Below are 18479 nucleotides of genomic sequence, written 5' to 3'. Positions count from 1 at the left end.
ATTGGAGAAAAGTATGGCCCATGGGTTGAGGTGAGAAAAGTTTAATGATTGAAAAAAAAGTAATAACAATAAGAATAACGGAGAAAATGGAAAGAGCGGAATAAAACCCAAGAGAAAGAAATGATGGACAATACAATTGCTCACCATGCTCTGACACCCAGTCCATCCCTGAGCAGGGATTGGTGGCTCCTGGCCAACTCCCCCAGTTTGTATGCTGAGTGTGATGCTCTAAGGTATGGAATATCCCTTTGGCCAGTTCAGGTCAGCTGTCCCAGCTGTGATCCCTCCCAGATTCTGTGCACCTGCTCAGTGGCAGAGGATGGGAACACGAAAAGCCCTTGACTTAGGGTAAACACTGCTTAGCAACAACTAAAACATTAATGTGTTATCAACACTGTTCTCAGACTGCATCCAGAACACAGCAATGTACCAACTAATAGAAAGAAAATGAACTCTATCCCAGCTGAAACCAGGACAGTTCAAAATGTATGCAATAAAGTGTATATGAAAAACTTTGTTTAGCAATTATGTGTATAGGAAAGCTGGAAATAGGAGTCAGCAGTAGAAACAGGCAACCTCCTTACTGTGACTTTAAAAAAAATCCTGATTACTTCTGCATTTCTCTTCTCAAAATTAGTCATCATTCCTGTAAGAGTGAGAAATAAACAGTGGTTGTATTTTCTGACTTTGGACTCGCTGCTACATCAATCAGGGGAGGTAGATGGGTGAAGGATGAAAATGTCCACAATTATCCCGACTTTATTTTAACAGAGGTGTGTGGTGAGGACCCCTTGGCTGGACATTCCTGGCTCCGCAGGGGAGGTGACCGCAGGTTCTGAGGTTCCCTGAGGTTCTGGTGTGGCAACAGCCGCTTTCGGGAAGGCATAAGTTGGTGACAAACAAATCAAAAAAAAAAAAGAGCAGCGTAGGCCTGGGAGAACCACAGTTACATAAAGGTGAACAATGAAACATTATTTCTCAAGTGAGTATTTTGAAGGGTTGTTACCGCAACACTTTTTAAATAAATGCAAGGTACATTTGAATCGGAAGCAATTTGGTGTAGCAAACTGCTGCTGACTCATCCCAGACCTGAGGGGAAACAGAGCTGCTGTGACATGGAGAGATTTTTGAGTGCTTGCATGGGGTGTGCTTCAGACTATCCAAGAATGAGAGATATTAGTACCCTCCTCCAACACTGCTCCTGTTAGCATCCACTAGCACAGTGCACATTCCAGTTAGGAGATCCTCACTGCCGCTGCAATTGCATCCAAACAGAGAGTGATTGTTGGTAGCTTCTTGAATGTTACACAGATTCCATACATTTCCCATATTGTAGTACCAATGTATTTATCCAGAGCTATAGTGCAGGAGATGTATATCTTGAGTTCTCATGGCTTTACAAAATCTTTTATCTCCTTTCTAGAAAAAGATTTTTTCTTCAATTCAAAGATTTATAAAAACATTTAATGAACCAGGTTGACACAAAGATTGCCATGTAATTAGAAAACTCTGACATTCTGCTCTTTTGTGTTCTTGTGCAAACTTAGAATTGTGCTGTCATCTACAAAAACTACTTTAATTTGTACAGCACTGTTGGAGAAAACTGTAGTTGGAATAAGACTTGCTCTTGATATATCCAAGAGTAGCTTGGATTGTGTGCAGGGACATTTTCACATGAAACATTTGAGTAATTTGAACAATGACTTCAAGAAAATACCATGTTTTTTAAATAATCTGATTCTTACTGTCCCTTTTAAAATGGCTGTATGTACATCAAAGCTAAATGTCAACACATACAATTTTGTGGTAATTTCTCCTACCTGGTAGCCAAGTTCCATGCTGTAATCTACAATATCTTGCCTCATTCCATGTGGTCCCTACCCTGCAACACCACAACACCTAACATCAAAAAACTATTGACCTCAAATATTAAATACTGCCATGTTCCTTTTTAAAACTGCAAAATGGAACAGTGGTGTTGAATTAGTATTGAGATTAGATGGACTTATTTACTTGTTGCTTATGCTCCATACTTAGATTTATAATATTCCATTATCTGGCTTCTGCTAGATTGCAGTATTATAAAAAGAAAGGTAAGTTAAAGAAAAAATTAGTTTACTGGAGTCCAGAAGACGATCCTCTGTACCTGCTGCTTGTTGTATTGGTTTTACCTGGTATAAGAGGACTGTATGCATGTTTAAGTAAAATATTGCTGGTGTGTCTTTATATAAATTCTTTCTGAAACTCATTTAAAAGTTCAGACTCACATGTACCTTCAAACACTGACCCATAGTTCCCAGGACAGAAAATGTGAAAATGAAAATGTTCTTGGAGAACAAAAATCAGACTGGCTGGCTGGTAGATGAATGTACATCTTCTCTGTGGGTCAGGAATAGCATTGGAAATCTGGCAAACCTGGGAATGGCTAGATAAACAAGTAAGCAAAGTAAGGTCAGCAAATAATAAACTCTTGAAACATTTGTCTTAAATCTGTGTCCTTTTTGGATTTTAAGATACATCTTCTTGCTTTGGTAGGTTGGGTTTTTTTCATTGTTGCTACCTTTTTTCTACTCTGAGTTGGTGCATAACAGTGCTTTAGTGGAATTAATGTGTCTTTTGCCATAAACAGTTTGTTGGAAATATTAATAGAATAGCAAAAACAAATCTGGCCAATTCTGTAGATCCTAGGCTGCCTTTAAAATGTTTTTATTTTGGAAAAAGCCTGTGAACCTTTTGCAAGGGGACATACACACCCCAAACCAAAGCCCTTGTTCAGTTTCTTTTGACTAGAATACCAGTAAATAGCTTGAAAAATGCAAACAGGGTCCTTGTGTTCTTGCTCATCTCTACAATTTGAGGAAGAACTCTTGACATTCTGGGTAGACCCCACCTACACAACATTGTGTGCCAGAGAACTTGTTTACCAAAGCATGTTTGTTCACCCCAGCCTGTATTTGCAATTCTAGCAGAACGTGCTGTAGCTGGGATTCAGGAGGCTGAAATAAGAAACATCCATACAGAATTACCACTTAGAGAGATTTTTTTCTTTTTTACTTAGCTTTGGTATACCTTCCTGCACAAATCGCTCAGATCTCCTGGAAACTCAGAGACTTGACCTATTTTATAGAACTGTATTTATAAATGGAATTCCAAAGAGTCTTTGTTGAGAGCAAAATGCAGGTCATACAGTGCTGTCAGTTGGGAGGTTTTTTTGACAATTCATACTTTATGGGCTGTATTTGATAACTTCAGCTTCACAGTGTTTACCAGTGCAGTAATTTATTACTGTGTTTTGTGCATGTCTGCTGAAACTAGTCCCAGAACATGTCAGCATGTACCAATAAGCTGTATATGTGACATGTCAAGCACGTGTTGCTATTTGCCTATAAAGCAGCTGGGTATCTTTGTCCTTTTGTTCTCTATATATTCCCTTTTGTTATGTGTGTATTCACCCTTGGTGGGAGGCCAGGTCCAATGTGCTTCTCTTTTTCCTCATATTCTTGGAACCCATGTAAATCTTTTGAGCTTCCATGTGAGCAAGTGGAGGTGGCTTGAGGCAGCATCCACACTGTGGGTCTCTGAGATAACTGATCACTAAGGTAAACTGGGCTATCAGGAACTCGGCATTCACACTGTTCTGGCAGCTGAACTGGTTCTTGGAGGTTTCACTTGGGCACACTTGCAGTGAGTGAGGGCAGCTGCAGGGCAAAAGGAGATACAAGGATCATGTGCCTTCTGATAGTTCTGCTTCTCCTAAGGACATAGCTATGGTTGGGTGATATCTCCTGGTGGAACCCTGCCAGCTCTTGGAGTGATAAGTGAATAGGATGTAAACAGAAGGGTTTCGGTCAGACAGTTCATGTGCACAGAATTCACCGTTCACTTTAAATGCCTTACATGCTAAGTAATTTTTAGAAACTAATCGTTGAAAAAAGTGCAAATAACCTGAGAAAAAGTACTCCATATAAAGTAGCAATAATACATTTTGGTGTGTGCATGAGGAAAGTACTTGAGGATGAAATCAGGAGAACAGAGATACATGTATTGAAATTGCAGATATGGAATTTCACTGCCCAATTTTGCATTTTTACTTTGAAATTTCATCATTCATTTATGCTGTTGGCAGAATGCTTGCTTGTGTACTAGTGTTCCTTTAGTATGCTTCAGTTGATTTAAACCAGTTTTCTTCTGAGCTTCTGTGAAGAATTTCTTTGATATGGTGCTGCTATCATTTTTCTGGTTCATGTTATACACACTCTGTGATGTTCACGAAATGATGCAGTTTATTATGGTTTGTTTTCCATCATTTTGATTTGTGGTGTTTGCTGTGCTGAGGGAGAGTCCATGTAGTGTTACTGCAGGTCGTGGTTTGGATGTTCATTAACCTCTGTGCTCCAGGACATTCTTCTTGTAATACTCATGGATCATCATCTTTGTGTCTGGAGTGCTGGAAAACTGCAGTTCACTATGTCACTATGAATGAAGCATCCTTTTACTTGCCAAATTCTTATGCTTTGTCAAAAGATAATACTAAATCTTTCAGCTGTGTTTAGGAGGCTTGGGGTGGTTTCTGGTGGGTTGGTTAGTTTGCTTGGGAGAAGGGGTTGAAGTATATGTTTGCAATGAATCAGTCTTTTAAGTATTCATTTCATTCCTTCAAATTGAAAGACTGTCATGTGAAGACATTCTGTAGCTGATCTAGCGTACAAAAAGAAAGTAGGGAAAAAACCATTTCCTCTGTGCAGCTCATGTAAAACTGAACCATTACTCAGACTCCTCTAATAAGCACATGCATGCAACTATGAAAATGAGTTAAATGAAATCTATTAATATGCATACATTCATTAAGTGTTACAAAACCAGCTTTGGTAGAGAACAGTTACCTGGTGATACTGTTGCTTGCACCTGCATTGTGAGCTTTAAATCTTGCCAGCTGGTGTTTCTTCAACAGTTTTAACTCTGAGGCTTTCAGCTGGTTCACTTTCCCACCCAGTGGCTTCTCTTACCTGATGTTGTCCATGGTAGCCTGTGTTTTCTGGTAATCTCATGAGCCCAGGGAGTCTCTCAGGACGCTGTTTTCTCCAGTACACAGCTCTCGGGTGCCATGCTTTGCAGGGCTGAATGCCAGGTCCCCACTGGCCCCTGCCCAAACCTCTTCTGTTCCTAATCAGGCAGTGGGGTATGAGCATGGCCCAATTAGCTGCCAAACAGGAGGCTGGAAAGCAGTGTGAGAGTAACCCATAGAACAGGGCAGGTGCATATCTGTCTTCATACATTTATGGGGTCTTTGTGGCAGCCAGAATCCCTGTTAGACACCATTTGCCTGTGTCTTTGTGAGGCCCATCCATTGCAGCCCGAGGCCTTTCTGAAGGGCGATGTCCTCAGACTGCTCAGTGCTGTGCAGGTGGGTACAGCCTGCTGGGACTTGGGATCTTTGATTACAACAATTGGCACATGTGATGTTAACTGCAGTGGCCATGAGTTGTTTCCTGAATGGAGTCTAAGTCCAGGGCTTGATGGGCTAAAGGCTAACAATAACTGTTTAAAAGATTGCTTCATATCTATTACCGTATCATGTTTGGAGGGATTTGAACAGACGCATTGGGTTTAACTGGAGTTAACAGTTGGCAAGATACTGCCACAGAAGGAGCTTTAATTCCAGACACCATCTCATCTTAGTGGCCAAATCTCTTGACTATTAACAGTCTGTTCTAGGGCAAGGAGGTTGTGTTTTCCTTTGTGTGAGGATACAAAGCTTGGTGTTAACCGAGATAGGCTAAAATATTCCTTTGAAGATGCAAGAACTGAAATGGAGAGCTGTAGTGTTAATGCTTGAAGCTGATAGTGAAGTAATGATTTTGTTGCTCAATGACCTGCTGTGTTTTAGAAGTAACTAAAATTCTTGGACTACACTTGTCAAGTGGTTTGGGCTGTGCTTTTTGTGTGAATATTTGAATGTATATAAAAGTTTCATGGTATATTTATATGCAACAGTATTCACTAGCAAAACTCCTGGCTGCATTTAAACAAGTCATCTGTATTCCTGCTTGTCTTTGTCTTACAGTGTTTTTTTATGCTCTGTTTCTTTCTGTATAGTTCTCTTGATGTTATAAAATGAGACTTGATCTTTGGTCAGGGACAAGGTTTTCATACTAATTCAAGGACATTTTCAGTAAAACCAGAACTGAATAGTTCATATTGTTGCTTCCTGCTCTTCCTGGGCTTGGACTAACATGTTAAAGGTACTCTGCATTTCTGTGACCTCTCACATTTGCAGTGGAGTTGAGATGAGTCCTTCATTTTTCTTCTGTTTTCTCATATTTTCCACCCCCACCACCCAATCACTGATATTCCTTGAGAAAAGGCTTAAAATAGTTGGGATGGCAGCACACTACATGGATTTGTAACATTCCTTAGAAGCAAAGTACTGCAAAGCGGTGGAAATGAGGTTCTTTGTGTGTATTACTGCCCAGAAAACATAAATGGGGAATGCAAGGGAGTTCCTGGGGACAAAAATGTCAGAGTGAATGCTGACCTTTAACTTCACTAAAAGGCAAGCTGAGTTCCATGCATTTCTCTGTGTGCTATGCAGTTAACCACCAGGTATCTACCTTGACATTAGAATATTAGCCTTTAAAAGCTCACCAAGCAAATCTGTAAATTACAATTTATTTAAATTTTAGGACCTTAACAGTGTTTTGCATAGCATGATGCACTAGACAGATGAATGTACTGTGGAATTCGTTTAGGCAAATTACAATTTGAGGATATGTACCGTGTTGCTAATCTCTAATTATCTACTCCAGAATAGGGAGAGAAACTGTATAAAATTAACTGCTCGACAGCCCCGTCTGCAGAGTGATGTTCAGTGTGAGGAAGGACAAAAAGCTGCTCTTTAGTCAAAAGTTTAGGGCTTAGACTGTGAGACAGAGTTAAATTATCTCCAAGCCAGGGTCATCTTCTCACCTTTCCTGAGTTGAGGCTGTACTGTAAATCAGTCCAATAGCTCCATTTAACTGATCTGCCGACAAGTGAATGATTAACTGAAAACTATCAAGCAGACAGAAGCAGAACACTGCTCAACAACTGCAAAGTAAAATAGCTCTTGAATACAGATTACCTGACTAAATTATTTGCCAATGAGTTATTCTAGCTGACTGAAGTTCAGAAGCATTCTGGTCTGGGGCTCACCTCGAGAAGTCCTAACAAAGCCTCTTTAAATCCTCTCTGTGAATGCAGAGGCAAATACCTTGGCAGATCTGAAGGAGCAGAGAAGGCTGTTGCTACAATGCCAAGTCTCAATATCTAGCAGTACCTATCCAAAACCACAAAGCTCCAAAATCAGGAAAGGGCAGGTTAGAACGGTAAAATTCCTCATTTCTTCCTGTGTGGACTCTACTGAAATGGAAGCTTGTGATCCAGTTGACTTGTAGCCTGTGTGGACACAGTTACAACACCCTAATCCAAACACTGACGTATTTTAAAAACTGCCAGGCTGCTTCTCTGATTTGTTTTTGGAGAATGCTTGGATGGCTGTCAGTGCCTGACACATGAGTGTAGTATTATGCAGGAATATTTCAGCAGCAGCACTGTTCAGAAACAGGATCTCCTGAATTGCTGCTTGCCAGTTACTTGCCAATACCTGTGACTGTTGAAATGAGCACCGTCATGTCCTGTCAGGCCCAATACAAGTCTTGTGAAGGCAGGCCTGTAGAACATGGGGCTTTTCCATAATCAATGGAACAGTTCCTCATGACAGCTTGTGGGGTTTTGGGGACACCCTTGTGTTACAGTGGTAATACACTGGAGTGGGCTGCAGTATTTTCACACATGTGCTCATTCTCTACATAGCCTTTGAAATCCCAAGAAACATTTCAGGTATTTATAGGGAGGAAGCTAAAGTGGCATAGGCTATTAACTCATGCTGAATGTTACCATTTGCATTAGATATTCCCTGACTCTTAAGCCTTCTCTGAATGTTTGAAAGCATAGCAGATCCTCAGTAAACATGAGGCTTTACTTTAATGGGTGTGGTGGTCTTTTCTGTTAAACAGAATCCATGCTAACTCCTGTTTGTCTCACACTTTTAGATCTCATTAACAAAATAAAGTGAGGAGTGATACTGTCATTAAAAGAGCTTTCTTTCCTCCCCCCTATAATTTATATTTTTATAACTGTTTTATGGCCTCAATTTGCTCAGGAAAACTTAGCAAGTTACAGATCATTTTAAGACGTCTGGTTGAATTTTAGTGGGGGTGTTGAAACTTACCCCTGAAATTTCAGAAGTTGCAGAAATAGTTCCCTAAACAGTGCTAGATATCATACAAACCTATCTCATTTCCCCTGTGTTATTGCTCCTGCCCATACAGCCGGAGAGCTGTCATTACAGCGGCTGGCTGGCCTAATGACGGCCTTGCCGGTGTATTGTGGGCACCCTGGGCACACTGAAGCGTTAAAGTGACACCCCTCGTGTGCGCAGGGGTGTTTTAAAGTTATTTTTACCCGAGCGTTGCTGTTTTTCCAGAGTTTCTGTGGGGAGCCGCCCAGCAGAAGCAGGAGCAGGAGCATCCCCCTAGGGGCTGGGTAGAGGAGAGGGGACTGAAGCCTTGGGATTAGGGGAAGTGATAACTTGCCCCTAAAACAAATTATGGGTTTTAAAGTGTTTTATTTTAGTGTGGCTCTATAGATATAGATATATACAGGGCGGGAGGGGGAGAGGATCTCACCTCCCGGCCCCGTCCCCCAGCCCGGGGCAGGCCGCACTCCGCGGAGGGCTGCGCGGGCGGGCGGGCAGCCTGGCGCCGCGGGCGGGGAGGGGCGGGAGACAGGCAGGGAGAGAGGCAGGGAGGGAAGAAGAGAAGGAGGGAGGGAGAGAGAGAGAGGGAGGGCGGCCGCAGCCTTGGCGCCCAGGCGGAGCCGCCTTTCCTTTTCCCTTTCGCCGCCGCCGAGCCCCGAGCGCGTTGCCCTGCGGGGGCGGGCCATGGCCGCGCCGGGCAGCGGCGGCGGGAGCCGGGCCGGGAGCCGGAGGAACAGCGCCTGAACTTCCTACAAGTCCTGGAAGAGGAGCCCAGAAATAGTTGCTGGGGTGAAGGCGAGAGAAACTGGGTTTCGTTCCCGAGGTCCCCGCGGTGCGGTGTAGCCGGTGGCTGCGCCCGTGAGGAGGAGCAGGGGGAGGAAGAGCAGCAGCAGCAGGAGGAGGAGGAGGAGGTAGGGGAGGTAGGTGCGGGTCCGTGGTACCCAAGGAGGGGAACCGGGGCGGCCTCGGCGCCGTCGTTCTCCTCCTTCTCCGAATGGTTCGCAGCCAGGATGTGCTGCTGTTTCGGAAGAGCAGCGCTGAAGCGTCTTAGGCAACGCTGCTTTGTCGAAATTCAGGTACCCTTGAGGAATTCAATTTTATGGAGGTTAATTAAAAGGCTGTTGTAAAGTAATATGGCTAAAGCTCTTTTGACAGCTCGTCCTTTCTTTTTTTTTTTTTCTTTCTTGTGTTTGTGTGTGTGTTTATGTGTGTTTTCCTCCTCTAGCAGCTCATAAAGGTGTCAGTGCTGCTTCTGAACGTGCAGTAGTTTTGCAGGATGGAATGCGCCTTTCTTACTCCCCATTGAACTTAGGATGCGTTGTTATGCGGGTAGTGCATTTCATCACAGCACAGCAGTGTCACCTGAATGCCCTTACGGTTCTTCTTGCACTGAAGAATTCTGTGAATATCACTTGCTGCAGTGTCCTTGTAGCTAAGGTTTGTTTATAACTTCTTTCAGACATTCCAAGTGGCTTTATAGACACACATAGAATGAGACTGTATTTTTAAGGCTTGATGTTAGAGTCTTCTAACATTAGTGTTGTTTCAGTCTCAGTGTCTAAATATAGTTCTGACCTTTTTTTTTTCCTTCACCTGCACATCAGTCTCTTCAATGGCTGTAATATGAACTAATGGTAAAAACAGAAGCTGCATATGGAGGAGTCTTTTCCTGAAGGCTTTATGATACTTTAGATTTCAGGAAAAATTGTTACTAGCTTTTGGAAAGCATGTTGGAAAGTTCAATGTTGTTAAGGTAGTCTCCATACATGGTATTTCTTGTAACATAAAGCCAGAAAACTGACCTGTTTTTTTAAAAGATACTTTAAGATTCTCGTTTAGATCAGAAATGCAGCACAATTGACTTGCCCCTGTCAGTGAGAAGTACTGGTTGTTTTAAAAACCTTGGCAAAGCTGAAGAAGTAGGCACTAGTGATTACATGATAATGTAACATAATAATAATAACAACATAATGTGTTAAAATTGCTTTCCAGCCTCGAATTCCCACCTGTGATGTAAATTACAGCCTCGCCACATCTGATGCTGTTGCACTAAATTCTGTTTTCTGTACATAAGCCACTAATCTGTGAATCCTTATGAACTGAACCTTCTCATTCTCTGTGCAGCCCAGAAATATGTGAGAGTTCAGTGTATGCTCTCACCTGTGGGAGTCTGTAAACTCTCCTGAAGAATGGATGTAGAATACTTGCTGTGGCTGCACTGATGTAACACGATGAATCACCTGGTGATGAACTGGATGGGCAATTTGTATAGTGCTAAAGGGTCTTTCTCCTGCTTGCTTTTTATATTTCCAGTGTTTAATTTGTTGTCTTTTCATTGTCCAACAGTTTTATGGTTCTAGGCAGCCATCAATTCTGTAAAGCCCAGACTTCAAAAGTGATTTCTGGATTGTGGCCTGTAACTTGGATTTGCATATTCCATTATATTATTATCCAGCTATATTCTGTTATATGGATTTTACCTTTTGCTGATTACAGTACATAAAACCCTGGAACTCTCTCGATGTTCCGTGTGTTAGCAGTAACATCCCTCTTAAACAGATTGGAATTCTGTATTTATGTAGTGAAACCGAGGGAGAGCCATTGGTGACTTCTGTTGAAGGTCATGTAAGAATGTGTCCAGTAAATCTGGAATTGAAGTGTGATGTTCTCTCATTTCATTTTCATCCAGAGGGGTAAAATGAGGCTGGATTGTTTGCCTGGTGTTTACTGAAGTCTGACTGCCCTCTTATGTAGAGCTGACTATGTTGCAGGTAGCTGCTGTCAGCTGTCTCTAAGAGCTCTTCAAAGTAGTTTATGGTGCTGTTGCTGCAACTCCTGAGCTGTGCTATCCTTAGGCATCTACATTTAAAATTTAATTGGACCTGGTATATAGGCAGACTGAGAAGGCACACCAGGAAATATGCAGGTAGCAAGTGTAATACAAACTGGATTTTTTTAATATACTCTGTGTAAGTTGTAGCATCTGAGACACAGTGATCCTTGTGGGTACTATGGACACAGGCTAAATGGAATTACTGGAAGATGGAATTACTATGGAGATGTGTTCAGGATTAAAAGACAACTGCCTCTTACTGGTAGTATTTGTTCTTAAGACCTGTTTTATTACTCAGGGTTTGCTTACCACAGCAGAGAACCTGTGTTCTGTCATGTAAAAAATATGAATGCAAATAGGTCTAATCCAAGCCACGGATCTTGTTATAGGCCAGTTAAGAGTAATTTACTGGAGCTTCTTTTGGGAGGTGGGGCAGAAGGGATGTTCTTGGGTGCAGTACAGTCATGGGAAGGTAATGTTTGCCTGACTTCTCCAAAGTAAATTTGATAGAGACAAAAAGAGGGTAATTACTTATTTCATTCCTTTGGTTGCATTTTCACTTTATTTGCAGTCCTTTCCTGTAACTAGAAAGATTCAGTTGAATTGGACTTTGCCCATGTTGCTGCAGAGGAGTGGTGCTACTAGAAATTTTTAAAACTGCTAGGTAGTGGGTGGATGTGTAAACAGGGAGCTTTTTCCTTTATAGTAGTGGCTCAGTTCTCAACTCTCTCAAATTATGCTCTAGAAAGGATTGTGGAGTTAAGCCAGGGACTGACTAGAGTATTTTGGTTAGTGCTCTGTTTTTTAATTCAGGTGAAGTCTTGCTAGAGGTCTACCGTGGTGTCTAGTGTTACTGTATTAAAAATTGGATGTAATGTGATATTTAAAAGGATGTATTTTTGTGAATGAAACCTATTTTCTCCAGAACCTTGTTATTGAACAGCTTCTGGCCATCCCTTTCTCTTTAGAGATTAGCAGTCTGTGTTTTGCCTTTGGCTTTTTATGAACCACTTGACTTCACATACAGTGCCTCATCCTGTACTTGTGTTGCACTGGATTCTGAATGTCTTATCTTTAATTTCCTGTGTGTCAGCTGCTGTCTGGTAACAAGAATGGGACACTATTTCTCCATAGAGAAGTTGAGAAAAAGTTGACTTTCTGGGTTTTCTACAAGATTGTGTAAGGCCCAGTGATATGTTGAGCCATTATCAGTGCATTTGTGGAGAAGTCTGAGGAAGTGATGAAAAGCATGCCAAAGGTGATACTTTTTCTAAAGTTAGAAGAAATAGGGTAGTGTTAATAGTGAATAATAGGGGTGCCTCCTGTGCCTTGCTTTCAGTTTCTTTAAATGCAGGCTCCTTCTGTAATTGGAATCACAGGTGAGATTTTCAGCAGCTGGTTTAATGATGGTTCAGTCCCAAACTAAGTCCTTCAGGGCAGATGATTGGTGTATAGGGAAGTGGCTATATGCTGTTCCAATGGATAAGGATCCTGGTGATGCCTCCAAACATGCTTGCAGGGAGAGTCTCTTGGGGGTTTTGTCTGTTCTTGTCCCTGCTTCCCTTGTCTTACTCAGAGTGAGAGTGATTTGCCCTGGCCGTAGAGGTATTTAAGGCAATGTGGCAGCAGCTGGAGAGGCACCAGATGAGTACACAATTACCTGATCTAGCCTTGGACATTCTAGGCAGAGGTTGAAGCATAAGCACCCAGTAAATTTTTGGTTATAGTGTTACCATCTTTAGGCCATTACCATTTTAAAAAGAAGACAAAATGTTTCAGTCCAGAATAAAACAGTCTGATTAAACTTCAGAAACCTTTTCTAATACAGTTTTCTTATATAGAAGGGAGTAAAAGGAGGATGTCATACACTGCTAAACTATGTTGTATTTGCCCGTTGCATGCAGCTATGAGGAAGCTGTACTGAATATTTTATAGTCAGGCATTCATTTGTGGGTGTAGTAGATTTGTGTATGCTCTCATGGTGTCAGGGTTCTGCTCTTGCCATGCTCTTTCTTTACTGCAGGCAAGGGTCAGCCTGAAAATTGATGTTGTTGTGGCTTCCTGCAGGAAACAGTGAAAATCCTGCTGGCTTGTTAAATCCATGGAGAGAATGGACAGTGTAGCTGTTGATAGGCTTGAAACTGTGCCAGGAGGGCTGGTGGCTTCTGATCTGCTCTGACATTTTTGTGTTTTCTCCTGTTCCAGGCCCCCGTAAGCCTTTTTTAAGTTTTAGCTATTTCTGGACAACACTGGTCTCAGCATTAATCTGTCTTGCAGGTTATCTACATTATCTACATCTTTCACTGGTGGCCAAGTTTGATTTGAGGGGACTTACTTTGATATGTGGATTTTCTGAAGTTCCCTTCCCCTTTGGTCTGTTATCAAAGTTGAGCTGGGGGGCTGCTTGTTTTTAGTTCCAGGAAATGTTGTAACCAGAGGTAGAGATTCTCTGCTGACTGTGTCTGTTAAACTCACTTGTACCTGGCATCCTTTAAAATTCTGCAATTTCCACTTTTGAAGCTGTGGATTAAAATGTCTCTACTGTTTTCTCTCCATTATTACTTCATGTAGTTATCACAGCATTAGTGATTTTACCTGCTTTTTAAACCACAGCTGTGTTCCTAACTGCAGTGTGTAAAGATTAAGGCAAGTCTGTCCCTGTTTCTGTAGTCAGACCTACAGTTCAGATGTAAGAAGCTCTCAAGAGCTGATATGCTCAAGGCAAATAGAAATTGAAAGAAATCTCTGATCCGCTGGAGCTTAGTGGCAGAGTGAAAATGCAGTTCTTCCAAGTTTGTCAGTTCAGCTTAGTGTTGGTGACCCAGGCACGGCTCAGAGGAGATGCCTCAGGGAAAGAAAATAATCACAGCCAGTGATCTTCCAGGCAGCTTAAAGAACAAAATGTGAACATTACAGTTTTGGTTTCTCAGATGATTTATTCTTCATCTCCCCAGTAAGATGAATAAATTCTTCCTGAATTAATCTGGTTGACACTTCCTCCTTTTGTTTTTTAGAGGTCTTTCAGCTTCAGATATGAAATAAAGCTCAGTCTTCCAAGACTACAGCTTTATTCCATACGGCTCCTGTGCTGACATTTAAAACTCTGACACTAAAAATAAGAAACTGAAGGGATGAGAGAAATACAACCTGTATTGTGAAAATGAGTACAGGCATCTTGGAAACCTTTGTAACAAACTTTGGTTTACAAGAGGAGAAGGACAGTGAGTGATATCAATCAGGGAACACCTAATCCATTTTAAAGCTTTACTTGTTTTTCTGTGATGACCAGTAAGACAGATAAAACACGGGGGTTTATGCTCAGTTCCTGATACTGGACCTCAAGTAGATAAAGGTTGACACAAGTGCTAGGTAAAGTCTAAGCTTAGTGAAACACTTACTGGAAGTGGTGCCTGTTGACTGTTTTAGTGGACCTATTATGATGGGGAAGAGCTCAGTTAACCTTTACAGCTCAATTTTAGTGTGTGGCAATGGGAAAACACTCTTAATCTCATGCTGGTATAAAATTGTGGAAGGTGTGCCTTGCAACAAAGCTTTTAACAGTAGCTTTCCAAAGGAAAAGAGAAACCAATTTGAAACCCATGGTCTGTGTAACTGTGTTGAATAAACTGTGTTCTGGTCAAATAAAGGTGTGGAGAAGCTTAACCCTGCTCAACACTGTAATTACCTAATTGGTGAAGTAGGGAACAATCAAATTAAAGTAAATGCAATTGTAGCTAAAAAAAAGTTTCTGAGTATCTTGTAGTATGGGATGATCTATCACTTAGCTGTGATTATAGTGGTTGTAAACATTCCTTTTTGTTCAAGTCATCAGATAGGTCTTTGAAAATTAACTTAATTTTAAATGGCAAAAATAGAAATAACAACATGGAGTTTGATGATCTGGCTTTTGAGAGCAAGAAAAATAGTGAGTTGACTAACTGAGACTAGTTGAGTATCGAGAACAAATCTTTTCACTGGATTCCAGGAGCTTTGGCCTTTGTGCCAACATAAATATGGGTGTCTCTCTAATAGCAGAATTGCATGGGATTAGTTTGTGCTTTTTGGAAATTTATGATATGAAATATAGAGTTTACTTTTATACTTCCCTGTTTTAAGAAAATAGGGAGTCAGTGTTGAACTGGGCACTCCTTTTTCCTCTGGCTATTTTGAAGAGAGGAGGTCTCGCTCTTTCTAAGCCACTTCTCTCATGTTTGTGAGTTGATCAAACACATCTTGCTCTAAAGCTGCGCTGCATTCAGTGAAGCAGCTCAGATGACTGTGCTGTGCTGTGCTGGCCCAAACAGAGGTATGTAGCTATGCAATGTTAATTTTGGCTGCTATAAGCGCTACTGAAGCTCCTGTTGTTATCAGTGGGGTCCAGTAAATAATGTGCTAGTTCTCAGGGAGGGCAGGTGAGGAAAATGCTGTCCTTCTGTGAGTAAAGAGGCATCTAGTTGACACTAAGCTTTCTGCCTTTTTGATGGCTTTATTCTCAGTCTCTTGTGTTGTGCCCTTCTCACATTCTGCAAGGAAATTTAACTGTTCCACTGAAGGGAAAGGATGACCTTACACCCTGTGTTCTGCCAAACACAAAATATGCCTGGTAAGGGGAAGGAGGGGCAGAGAAGGTAAATATTCAGACAGACACATGATGCTGCCTGTGTCCCTCTCTAAAACTCACATGAAGAATTTGTTTTCCTCATGTCGTCTTTCATCTCTGATGTGACATTTAAATGCGCTCAGCATGTTCTGACAAATCTGAAGTGCCCTCTGGTAGAGATTCATGCAGTTGAAAACCTTTGATATTGAAATAAATTGTTCTGAATGTAAAAGTTGGTGGCATTTCTCAGATGTCTGATACCAGGTTGTCATCTTCGATTATTTCTTCATGCCCTTTGTTCCTACAAAGTATTCTCTGCAGTGGGCCCAAATCTGTTTCCAGTATGTCTACACAGCTCAATGAGCTTTTGGATGCACTTGTGTCTTTGGAGAATGTGAGTGATTTCAGTGAAACAACAAAGAACTACAAGCATGAAAGTTTACAAAATAGCCATGATTGTGGCTTTATATGTACATATTAATGTGCATTTCCTGCCAGCAAAAGTTCTTGTCACACAGGTTTTCAACAATGTGAGTTAAGAGCTCCTGTACCTAAATTTTCCTTCTATGTTCACTTTAGGATAACATGATGGAATTCAGATTTTCTCAAGAAAAGCTGCAGATGTTGGACCAGTACCGTTGACGAGACCTCCTGACTGCAACACCCAGAGCAGGGTCCTGTGAGGAATTTGTCACAAGAAGCACACAATGGATCTCAAAGAGAGCTGCCCAAGCGTTAGCATTCCCAGCTCTGATGAACACAGAGAGAAGAAAAAGAGATTTACTGTAAGTATGTAGGAGAGTAAGCACTGTGGGCCAAGGCATAGACTATTGGTGCCTAGCAGCTTTCTTCTCTTCTGCTGCTAAGCTTCGTATTATTTTCAATAGGTTTATGGAAATCAGTTTCCTTGCTCTTGTGAGCAGTGGCCATAGGCCAGTGTGAAAAGTTGTGAATATTTTACAGTGTTTACCTGTATTGCTTCTACATAAAGAGCTTGCCTTTACAATTTTCTGCTGATTTTATCCCAAAATAGCTGCATTTGCTTGTATAAAATATCTAAGTATCCAAGTACAGGGAAAATATTCTGGAACCGTTTTTGGCATTCTACATGATTTTTATGAAGACATTTATTTTGTAAAGGGATAAAGTTTGAATTTGGTTCTTTGTGGGGGCTTGTTTGTTTGAACATCCATTCTTTCCGAGATATCCTATTATACTATTGTAATTTTTTTTTGTGTGTGAAATGAAAAAAAATATAAACCATCAAATTTTTTCTAACCCTTTTTTCTGTCTTCCTTCCTGTTTCTGGTTCTAATGCTTATGAGTTTTTTCCTATCCTGTTCCCATTTCCTTGTCATTTCTCTCCCTCTTGCTTTCTTTACCTTCTAGTTTGACTTCCTGGTTGTGAAGTCTTCCTATTGTGTGGGAAATTCTTTGCATTGCATACTGAAAAATAAAGTAGTGTGGTATGGATTTTTGTTTGGCTTTTAAATTACCCTAAATGACAAGATCAAAATACTTCCTTTAGAAGGCTCAGACTGTTTCGTTGCTCTTGTGCAACTTCCTCTAAGATTTTTTGTTTTCATTGAGTGAGTTAGTCACTCTTCAGATGAGGAATGCAAACACTGTGGAAACAATATGGAGTTGCTGAAGAATACAACAACACAATGTTTTACTAGGAGTTACGCTGTCTCCTTCTCCTCTTCACCTCCTTTTTTTTGGAGGAGAACAGTGCTCTTTGATTCTGCAAGTGTGTCAGGATGTAGCTTGGGGAAGGAGTGTGCCAGTAAAGGGAACTTTAAACAAAAGAGAACTTTACTAATTCATTAAACCTCTGCATTCATGTGAGCAGAAAACTCAGGTGAGCAGAAAAACCTTTGTGAAAGTCTAAACTTGAGCAGAGCAGTTCTGTTTTGTTGCCTCAGTGCTGGCAGTTCTGCAGTTAAAATTTGCCAGTGTGGTAAACTGAACAAGTACTAATGCTGTGGTGTCCGGGTCATTTTACCTGAAGGTCTGTGAGACAGCCTGGGCAGTGTAAAGGCACTTTCTTTGGGCGTGCCCTTGAGAAAGGAGTATGAAACATCAGAAATGGGGGGCAGAGAGAGGAGGAGGGAAGGAATCCAGCCTAGATTACACTGTGCAGAGGTACACTTTGTCCTGCTGTCTTCTGCTTTCTGTGCCAGGGAGTAATTAGCAGCTTGACAAGAAGTGCTTTCACAACCAAGCTTTCGAATATTATCACATATATTTTAGGATTTGGTAACAGAAGTGAGGGTCATACTAAACTTCATGGTAGAAACTGTGAATTCCAGCATGTGTCAGTGCTGTTTCTGTGTCCCCTGTGCTGTAGCTGTTTGTAATGACAGGATCCCATCAGTACTTTGGCAGGGAGTGAGAAAGGGGTACAGGGGGAAGCAGCTCATAGCAAATTTGTGGTAGGTATGACTTTCTGATAGCCACAGTAGTGCCATTTCTGTAAAGAGCAGTAAGAAGGGTTTTCACTTGGGGTGAGAAGAAAGGTCAGAGTGATAAAGGCTAGGAAGGATTTCAGGTGGCTGTATAGTCTTCACCTTAACATTGCTCACAGTGTGTTTCACTGCGGCTTCTGAGACTCTTCTAGAATCTTCCTGGTCTGAACAGAAACTGATTTTCAGCTCAAACCTCTCAATGGCTCACTTCATGCTGGCATGGAAACAAGACAAGTATGTGCAACTTAGCTTTTGCTAGCTCTGCTTTTTCCCCTCACACTC

At 41.4% G+C, this 18479-nt stretch overlaps 1 protein-coding gene across 2 annotated transcripts in view; it reads left to right on the top strand.

Moving 5' to 3' along the window:
• The window catches only part of SGK3 (serum/glucocorticoid regulated kinase family member 3), a 54895-nt gene that overhangs the window by 12724 nt on the left and 23692 nt on the right, over positions 1-18479 (top strand). Inside the window, exons 1-2 of one of the 2 annotated variants that reach the window (XM_054285260.1) lie at positions 9548-9733; positions 16309-16514. In XM_054285260.1, the coding sequence (XP_054141235.1) occupies positions 16437-16514 (78 nt within the window). In that variant the 5' untranslated portion in view covers positions 9548-9733; positions 16309-16436. Of the gene's footprint in view, positions 1-9547; positions 9734-16308; positions 16515-18479 lie in introns of those variants that run through there. The other variant, XM_054285259.1, reaches the window with a different exon arrangement.

This window comes from Melozone crissalis, unplaced genomic scaffold, assembly GCF_028551555.1.
Source record: "Melozone crissalis strain CALT ecotype California unplaced genomic scaffold, PUWL_Pcris_2 ptg000042l_1, whole genome shotgun sequence".
Lineage (NCBI taxonomy): Eukaryota > Metazoa > Chordata > Aves > Passeriformes > Passerellidae > Melozone > Melozone crissalis.
The sequence above is the reverse complement of the archived record's forward strand: the minus strand, read 5'-3'. Positions and strand labels throughout refer to the sequence as shown.